This window comes from Lactuca virosa, chromosome 9 (assembly GCF_052849685.1).
Source record: "Lactuca virosa cultivar CGN04683 chromosome 9, Lactuca_virosa_CGN04683_v6, whole genome shotgun sequence".
NCBI lineage: Eukaryota > Viridiplantae > Streptophyta > Magnoliopsida > Asterales > Asteraceae > Lactuca > Lactuca virosa.
In genome coordinates, this window is record NC_136434.1 from 97,570,269 (window position 1) to 97,579,094 (window position 8,826).

The 8,826-nt window shown below is 36.0% G+C and overlaps 1 protein-coding gene and 1 pseudogene across 1 annotated transcript; one reads left to right on the forward strand and one right to left on the reverse strand.

Moving 5' to 3' along the window:
• On the forward strand, positions 1-1,450 carry LOC145139583 (pentatricopeptide repeat-containing protein At1g80270, mitochondrial pseudogene; annotated as a pseudogene).
• Positions 1,451-4,378: 2,928 nt separating this feature from the next.
• On the reverse strand, positions 4,379-7,164 carry LOC145138113 (pentatricopeptide repeat-containing protein At1g80270, mitochondrial-like). The gene is made up of 3 exons (XM_079072256.1): positions 7,030-7,164; positions 5,834-6,419; positions 4,379-5,760 (listed from the first exon to the last, which is right to left on the reverse strand). Exons 1-3 carry the CDS (start codon positions 7,062-7,064, stop codon positions 4,513-4,515), a joined length of 1,869 nt encoding a protein of 622 aa, XP_078928382.1. The 5' UTR covers positions 7,065-7,164; the 3' UTR covers positions 4,379-4,512.
• Positions 7,165-8,826: the final 1,662 nt, after the last annotated feature.

The window sequence follows — 8,826 nt, forward strand, 5'->3', positions numbered from 1 at the left end:
ATGGAATATAATCGTCAAAGTAGAAGGGATTCTTCAGGATTGTTTAAGGCTATTGTAGATTCTTCATCAATGTCAGTTAAAGAAGCTCTAGATAATTGGCTTAAAGAAGGAAATGATTTGTCCAGGTGGGAGATATCATTTCTGATGCCTGAACTCCGCAAGCGAAGGAAGTATTCAGAGGCTGAGGCTTTTCAGGTGCCTTAACATAATCATTTTGCATTCTACCAGTTGAAACTTTAGTTCATATATGTTCTCACTAGTTTTGTAATATATAATTTTTTTTTGTATTTACATCGGTTTTGTAGGTGTTAGAATGGTTGGAGTCACATGAGAAGGTAGAATTTGGGGAGAAATATTATGTTCAACGTGTTGATTTAGTTGCAATGGCATGGAGTTTACAAAATGCAGAAAACTACATCAAGAACAAGATTCCTGAGTCTTTTAAAAGAGAAGTTTTCTACCAATATCTCTTAGCTAATTGTGTTCTCAACACTAACACAAAAGAAAAAAGCAGAGCAAGTCTTCAACCAAATCAAAAACCTGAAACTCTCTATATCCACTTTTTCTTGAGATCAAATTCTTCTTTTATACAAGAGAACTGACTAGAGAAAAATGGTTGATGCGTTGTTGTTAATGGAAAAAGAAAACATCAAACCATCACTTTTCACTTGTAAATTATTAATAGAAACTAAAGGCCAATCTAGTAACCTTGCTAGAATCAGACAAATCTTGAGAATATGAAGGGCGAAGGGTTGGAACTTGATTTAAAGTTTCAATTTGTATTAGCTCGAAACTATGCCAATTTAGGTATCAAAGAAAAAGCCAAATCCGTTTTGAAAGAAATGGAAGGAGGCAACCTGAATGAAAACAAAATGGTATGTTTTAAAAGAGATTGGGAGGTATGCGAATCCGATCCCCAAATCCATGAGTGCATGAATGCTATTGACGCGTTTGGAAAAGTATACAAAATTAAGGAAGCGGAAGCAATGTTTGATAAAATGTCAAAAAAATGGAAGCAACTTTCAGCAAAACATTACACTGCCATGTTGAAAGTGTATGTGGATCATAAGTTGTTGAATTAAGGAAAGAATGTAGTGAAACAGATGGATGAGAGTGGGTTTGGAATCGGGCCTAATAGTTTGGATGTACTTGTTAAGTTTTATATAGAAGTAGGGGAGATTGAAAAGCAAATGCAATGTTGAACACGGGTTCACCTCGGAAAAAGGGAAAGCCAATTTTCGCCATGTATGCGATGATTTTGGATGAGTATGCTAAGAGAATATATGTGTGTAATGCTGAAAATACTTTTGAGAGGATGCGAGTTGATGGTTATGTTTTGAAAGCCAGGCAATATAACTCTCTTTTGCGGGCGTATATAAATGGTAAAACTCCGACATGGATGAGTCATGGATTGGTTTTTTCCGAGGGCCCCGCCTTATATTGGAGATAAAAGTATTGGATTTTTATAGCATTTTAGTTTCTTTTTTGTCCATTTGTGCTTTTCGGAAAGTATTGGATTTTTATAGCATTTGTTTCCCCCCCCCCCCTTTTTGTTCACTAGTGTTGGCTCCCGTTTCTTATGTTAAGATCATCTATGGACCAAATTTTTCAAAATAGGTTGGAGGTACAACTATCTACATTTAACCTTCTAGTTACCTTATTCGTGTGAGATTTGGGTATTGTGTATTTGTGTAAATAATTCATGAAGTCTAAGCCCTAAAAAATCAATGATCAAACAACAAACAATCTGAATGAATGTCATCCCATCCTTATTATTAGTTTTTTTTCTTTGACATTAGTCTGTCTCGCTAATAACAAAATCTCTACCATCTAGAGATGAGCATGGTACTGGATTGGTACAGACCCGAAAATACCGAGTACCGAAATTGGTTAAAACGATACTAAGTCTCGAACTGAACTATCGTTATCGATATTAGTAACAAGTACAAACTGGTTTTCGGTACTAGTATCGGTACCGACGGTACCGAATCCCGAATTTGGTGATTTTAGAGTACCGACGACTGTCCCATATTAACATAAATGGTGCCGGTTCAGTATCGATGTTGGTCGGGAATTACAGTAGTCTTGCTCACCCCGACTACCATCATTAAATAAGGATGACTAGTAGAATCATGGTTGTAGGATTCTACTTGGAATTGTGACATTTTAAATTTTGTCTTGTAAATGCGTCTCCTCTTAGTTTGGTATATTGTTCGTCCTGGAAAGTACAATATTGTCCCAATTAGGTATGGATGAAACTTTTTAGGTGATAAGACAATGGCTAAAACTCCTTTTCAGTCGTAGTGTAAATTACTTGTGTGAGTGTAGTCTCGAATATCATTGTTGCTCAAATCGACCATGGCCTTTTAAGCCGTGTTAAGTCACTTCACCTTGATAGATAAAACATCTTGCTTGAGAAGAATTTTTAGCATTTGTCATCAAAAACAAACAATTGTCTCGCTCTAAGGTGTTGTTTGTTTTGGAAGTGGTTAAATGTCTTTTGTCTTTTTCTATGTTTGCGGAAGAAGACGTGCACTTGAGAAACGTTTACCCGTTAGAAGGAAAAAATGCTCAAAAAATACTTTTGTAGAAAAATTCATTTAACTTTTTTGATGTGGTGTTATTGTTACATTGTTACGTCACCAATCCAAAAAGCTTAAATATACTCAAAGTATGAAAGCTTTTCATATGTCATACAAACTTGTTTAAAGTAATATAATGGTTTTTGTACAAATCGATTAATTTTAATCGGATGAAATTCATATGGGTCTACCATAATGGTTGAAAAAACTCAATCAAAAGCCTGTTAATTAACAAACTCTCTTCAAAAAGCTCATATATTTGTGGATGCTTTTAGTGTGACTTAACGGCTTTAAAAAATCCTTAATGTAAACGCATGCACGACCATAAACTCATAAAGCTTCATATTTTTTTTTTTTGAACGGCAAATCTAATCTGCCATAAAACTTCAAATAGCCTTGACATTGATTAATGATTAGGGAAGTAATTTTTCAATCGCCTCAACCTTTGCCGTTCAACCGCAATGCTTTCTTGGAGAGTTTGCAAGTCAAACAACCCCTTTTTGTGCCATGAAATGATATTTTTCCTAATTTCATATGAGATTTTTTTTTTTGAATGCACGCTTTTAAGAACGAATCCAAATTCCATAAACATTCGGAAAATCATCTCCAGAAACAATTTTCGGCATTGATTAATAGTTTCCAAAAAAAGGTCTCCCAAGTATATATATGCTATGCTATGCTACTAAAGCTCATGTGCTCAAATGCTGGAGTTGTAAAATCTTTACGTATTGATCTGAGTTCCAACCTTTATACAAAAATATTTAAGTGCCAAGTTCTATTGGTATTTTGGAGACGATTTTAGTCGGTTTTCAAACTTATATATGGTCTCTCCACTCAAGTTTCAAAAGAAACAATTTTTTGAATAATTTAATTCCAACTTTTTTGTCGCACTTGTGTGAGTTGAAAGGACCCACAACTAGCCAACCCAACTCCTCAATCGAGAGGGAGGGAGGGTTGTCATAAGGACCGGTTTGTGATGGGTTTCTAATGAAATCTAAACCTTTTAGGGTTAAGATATTGGGCGTAAGACTCTTTACTTTTTTCATTTCATTTCAACACCACATCATTCTTCATCCTCCTTCATTTCCTATTTCACTTAGGAAATTGTCGCCTCTCACCTCTCGTCCATTAAATATGCTTTAGGATGTTGTACGATACAAGTGGGAAAAAAAAGAGATAAAAGTGAGGGAAGAGTGAGATGGGTTCTCACCGTGGGAGGGGAATGAGTGCGGTGGAAAAGAAGGAGGGGGCAATGTTCACTGCACCTCACCGCTGTCCAGCTCAGCTTACCACTTGGTGTGATAAAACCACACCCCATAGTCTTTCAGGAACTAGTTTTTTTTTCTTTTTTTCAAGAATGTGTACCCATTGACAATTTTATTTATATCTTGTTACATTTTGTTGGAAATATATAGCTAACATTTGTATATATCATTGTAAAGATGTCGATTCCACCAAAATGATAAGTTCGTTTACTGGAAATATATAGTTAACATTTGTGTATATCACTGAAAAGATCTTCTCGATACCTCCAAAACGAAACCAGTATTGATATGGAAATTTGGTTTTTAAATTCTCAACCAATATTCAAGATGATGTAAACTATGTGATTTTATTCCTACTATATCTATGCATGAACTAAAATCTATGAGGTCCGACCCAATAACCAAGGTGAGGAAGTTGTTCAAAAACATATTATATTTTCGTTTGTACGTCACAATATCCACATTAAAAAGAGAGTAAACATGTGAAGTGTGAACATTGAAATCTTTCCATTTGCCACATGTTCAAGAATGTTAAAAATAAAAGACTTAGATGCATAAAAAGGTTAAATGGTCTTTGGTAAGATAAATGACAAGATATTAAGAGTGTCTCTAGTAACTTGAGGTATGAAATGGAAACAGAAATCAAATACATGGCCATTACCTCACTAATCAAGCAAATCAGACACCGCGGTTTTCTTAAACGCATCAACCTGCGCCAGCTGTCCCACCAACGACTTACTCGGGAACACATTATCTGCCTTCAACCGCTCCCTAAACCCATACGCCGGAACTTTCGCATTTATATACGCTTGCAATAGCGAATTATACTGCCTAAACCTCGACACATACCCATCTTGTCTCATTCTATAAAAAATCTTTTCAGCATTATGTACATCACCTCTTTTAGCATACTGATCCAAAATCATCATATAAGTAGCAAACAATGGCTTCCCTTGAATTTGCTCCGAAGCCTTTTTCAAAACCGAATCCGCCTTCTCAATCTCCCCCGACTCCAAATACAACTTCACCAAAGCATCCCAAGTCAAAGGCCCGATCCTACACCCGTTATCACTCATCATCTTCACCATATCTTTCCCTTTTGTCAACATTTTATTATACGCATATACTTTCAACATCGCAGTGTAATATTTCGCCGACAATTGTTTCCATTTTTTCGACATTTTTTCAAACACCGCCTCCGCTTCCTCCACTTTTTTTAATCTCCCGAACGCGTCAATCGCGTTTAAACACTCGTCGAGTCTCGGGTCGGATTCGCAAATTTCCCAAACTCGTTTCACGTCGTCTTCGCTTCCGAGTAACGCGTATACAGGTAACAAAGACGAAACTACCCTTCGGTTTTCTTTAAGATTGTCGCCTTCGATCTCTTTTAAAACAGTTTTTGCTTTATCTTTTATACCCCCGTAGATATAATGTTTGGCTAAAACGATTTGGCATCTTAAATCGGGTTCCAACCTTTCGGTTTTCATGGTTTCAAGAACTTGTTCCATTCCCGCTATGTCGTTTGACTGGCCTTTAGTGTCGATTAATAATCTATATGTGAAAAGTGATGGTTTTATGTTTTCTTTTTCCATTAAGAGTAGAACATCAGCTATTTTTCGTTTGTCTGTTCTTTTGTATAAAAGGAGTAATTGGTTGCAGGAGAAAGCGGTGATTGGGAGTTTGAGGTCTTTGATTTTGTTGAAGATTTGTTCGGCTTTTTTTGTGTGGGTGATTTGAACACAATTAGCTAAGAGAGTTCGATAAACTACTTCACCTCGAAAAGCTTCCGGAATCTTCTCGATGTAGCTTTCGGCTTTTTGTAATCCACGGGTTTTCGCGAATAAATCAACACGGGATGCATAATCTCTCTCCCCGAATTCTACTTTTTCTTGTCCTTCCAACCATTCTGATAGCTGTAAAATTGGTGTTAATGAGTTAATAAACAATAAGTTATTACAATAAAAGAAAATTAATGTGTTAAAATACCTGTAAGGCCTTCCCAAACATCCTTCGCCTTCTGAGTTCAAACATTGCACCTGATATTTCTGATCTAGATAGATCATTTCCGTCTTCAACCCACTTATCTAGAGCTTTTTTAGCAGCAACCATTGATGAAGAATTTACCATAACCTTAAACAATCCTGAAGGACCTCTTCTTTCTTCACCTTTAGTTTCTACAGCTTCTTCTTCTTCCTCGTTATCTGATAAAGTCAGCTCATTTTGAGGCTCTTTCACAGCAATATCATCATCTTCAGACTCAGATTCAGATTCAGACTTGTCAGCTTCAGAAATCAGTCCACTGTCACTAATATCATTAAAAGAAACACTATTGTTTTGACCATCATCTTCTTCCCCACTACTCTCTGTTCCAGCCTGTGAGGAAAAGCTATGATTCCCGATCAAGAAGCTTTGATTGCCATGTGTCTGGGAATAAAATCTATTTATTGGTAGGGATCTGTTGGATAGAAGTGGTGGTAGCTCACTGAACTTAGTGTTGTTAGTGTAACTGGAACTTGTTGTTTCAAATTTAGCAGAGGAAGCACGGAAAGATACTGATGAAAAAGGCTGGGACCTGGATAAGATGAAACGTATAGCAATGAATATCACAGAAAAAGGAAGAAATCAGATATGAGGATTGAAAGTAAACAAAGATAGCACAAGGAAACTGTGATTTCTAGCATATTCAAGTTATATTTCTAGAATAAGAGATGAAACGCATAAATGTTAAAAGGCAAACAAGATAAGTTCATCAAACAGTGTCAAGATCTTTTATATATGACATACATTCACTACATCCTCGCAAAAGAAAAGTATCACAAATGTTAAGCGAGCTGCCTTTCAATTTCAGAATCGAAAAGTATCACAAAAACAAATGTTAACGTTAAGCGTTCAGCAAAATGATTATCAATTTAGGGAAACCAACGACATCCGTAACGAAATGCAAAAGCATAAAAAACAACAAGTTCGTCTACATCAATCAAACCCATATCGATGAAACTACTTAAGTTTTGCGGCAGCGGAAATGCTGCCCCAGCTATAATCCATAGCAAGGTTTCTCTCTAAAAGTACACGAACTCTATAAGCAAATCGCTATTACGATTAGCAGATATCGTTCCAAAAACCACATAGATCAGTTGCAGGAAATGAGTATGTGATTGTAAATTGAGAGAATGGATTCTTACTTGATACGGACGGAGGCTCTTCGAATTGCCCACATAATGGAATGCGAGTAAGGAAATTCAGAAATGGAGACGATATCCGAATAGAGAAAACAGAACCAACGAGCACAAAAACCCTTTCTGCTCTTAAACCCTAAAGATGGAACTCCGTTGTTTGCTTTGGAAAAATATTCATAAATTTTCCCTATCATTTCTCATAATGTCATAGTTGCCCCCTTAGGTTTCTTACAATGTCATAGTTGCCTCTAGGGTTTCTAACAATATCGTAGTTACCCCTAAGGTTCAGTTAGATCATCTACTTTAGGGGAAAATGACTTGGGAATGTAATGAACTTTTTAGTAATTCCACATCTCGGTAGCTATCTTTTTTTTGTACACATCTAGATAACAAACTTGTTGGAAGTGTTCGCATATGATCATTATGACCGACTATAGCAGGTTACATCCTAGATGTGAACACTTTCAACAAGTTCGTTACCTAGATGTATACAAAAAAAATAGTTAACTAAATATGAACAAAACGAAAAGTAAGAGTAAATTACACGAATGGTCCCTATGGTTTGGGGGAATTTGTGTTTTTGGTCCCTAACTTATTTTTTAACTCGGATGGTCCCTATTGTTTATTTTTGTTGCGCGTTTGGTCCCTGTCTTAACTAAAAAGACTATTGTGCCCTTATTAATTTATTTTTTAATTAATTTTCTTATTTATGTATTTATTTTTTATGTATTTAAAAAAATTAATAGACCTCACATATTTGTATCTCCTCACCCTAAACCTAAAACCACATTTAAGAAATTTAAGCTGGGTCCCACCGGTCTTCATCCCATCTCTCATCCTCCTCAACTTCTATTCATTTCCATCTTTAGTGACATCGACGTCTTCACCATCCTTCTTTTTTGGTCCTTCAACTCTGGCGAACCAACACCATAACACATTGTCTCTTCATCTTTAGTGGATTATGGTGTTGGTTCTCGTAACCTATTGGCTCTTCATATTTAGTGGGTTATGGTGTTGGTTCTCGTAACCCATTGTCTCTTCATCTTTAGTGGGTTATGGTGTTGGTTCGCAAGAGTTGAATGACCAAAAAAAGAAGGATGGTGAAGACGTCGATGTCACTAAAGATGGAAATGAAATAGAAGTTGAGGATGATTAGGAATGGCAATGGGGCGGGTTCGGGGCGGGGCATGGTTTCCCAAACCCGCCCCGATATCTTTCAGGTATCTTATCGGGGCGCCCCATTGGGTTCGGGTTTTCTCATCGGGTTTCGGGTATCTTATCGGGCTTACAGCAATTCATAACGAAATCTTTATTCCGTTTTAGGTTAACCCGATGCCTTATAAAAATACGTGTTCTAGCCTCCCTTTTAAATTAAAAATATCATGAATCAATTTAATAAAATTAACTCGACGTTATATTAAAAATTACTTGATTTAATTTTAGTGTAATACGTCAAAACATAAAAAATGATCATTCACACCAGATTGTTAATAACTAAAAAGATTGTCCACAGTAAGTATTTTATCTTTTAAAGCGTGTAATTAACATCAAAAAGGATTCGAACATATATATATATATATATATATATATATATATATATATATATATAATCGGGGCGGGTCGGTTCGGGGCGAGGATAACTGTTTGGCTATCAAACCAACAAATAATGGGATAAAGAATATTAATAAAGCTCAAGTCACTCTATTTCTTATACTAAATATAGTATAGAGTAAGCAGGGTCGGTCCACAGGAATACAAGACTTCTTATCTTGCCATATTTTCACACATAATACAAATAATATT

Excerpts from the sequence above, each read along its gene's own strand:
- LOC145138113 (XM_079072256.1), bottom strand. The coding sequence starts at position 7,064 with ATGTGGGCAATTCGAAGAGCCTCCGTCCGTATCAA. Across the intron at positions 6,420-7,029 it reads AGAGCCTCCGTCCGTATCAA|GTCCCAGCCTTTTTCATCAG; the intron begins GTAAGAATCCAT and ends CATCTTATCCAG. Across the intron at positions 5,761-5,833 it reads TGTTTGGGAAGGCCTTACAG|CTATCAGAATGGTTGGAAGG; the intron begins GTATTTTAACAC and ends CCAATTTTACAG.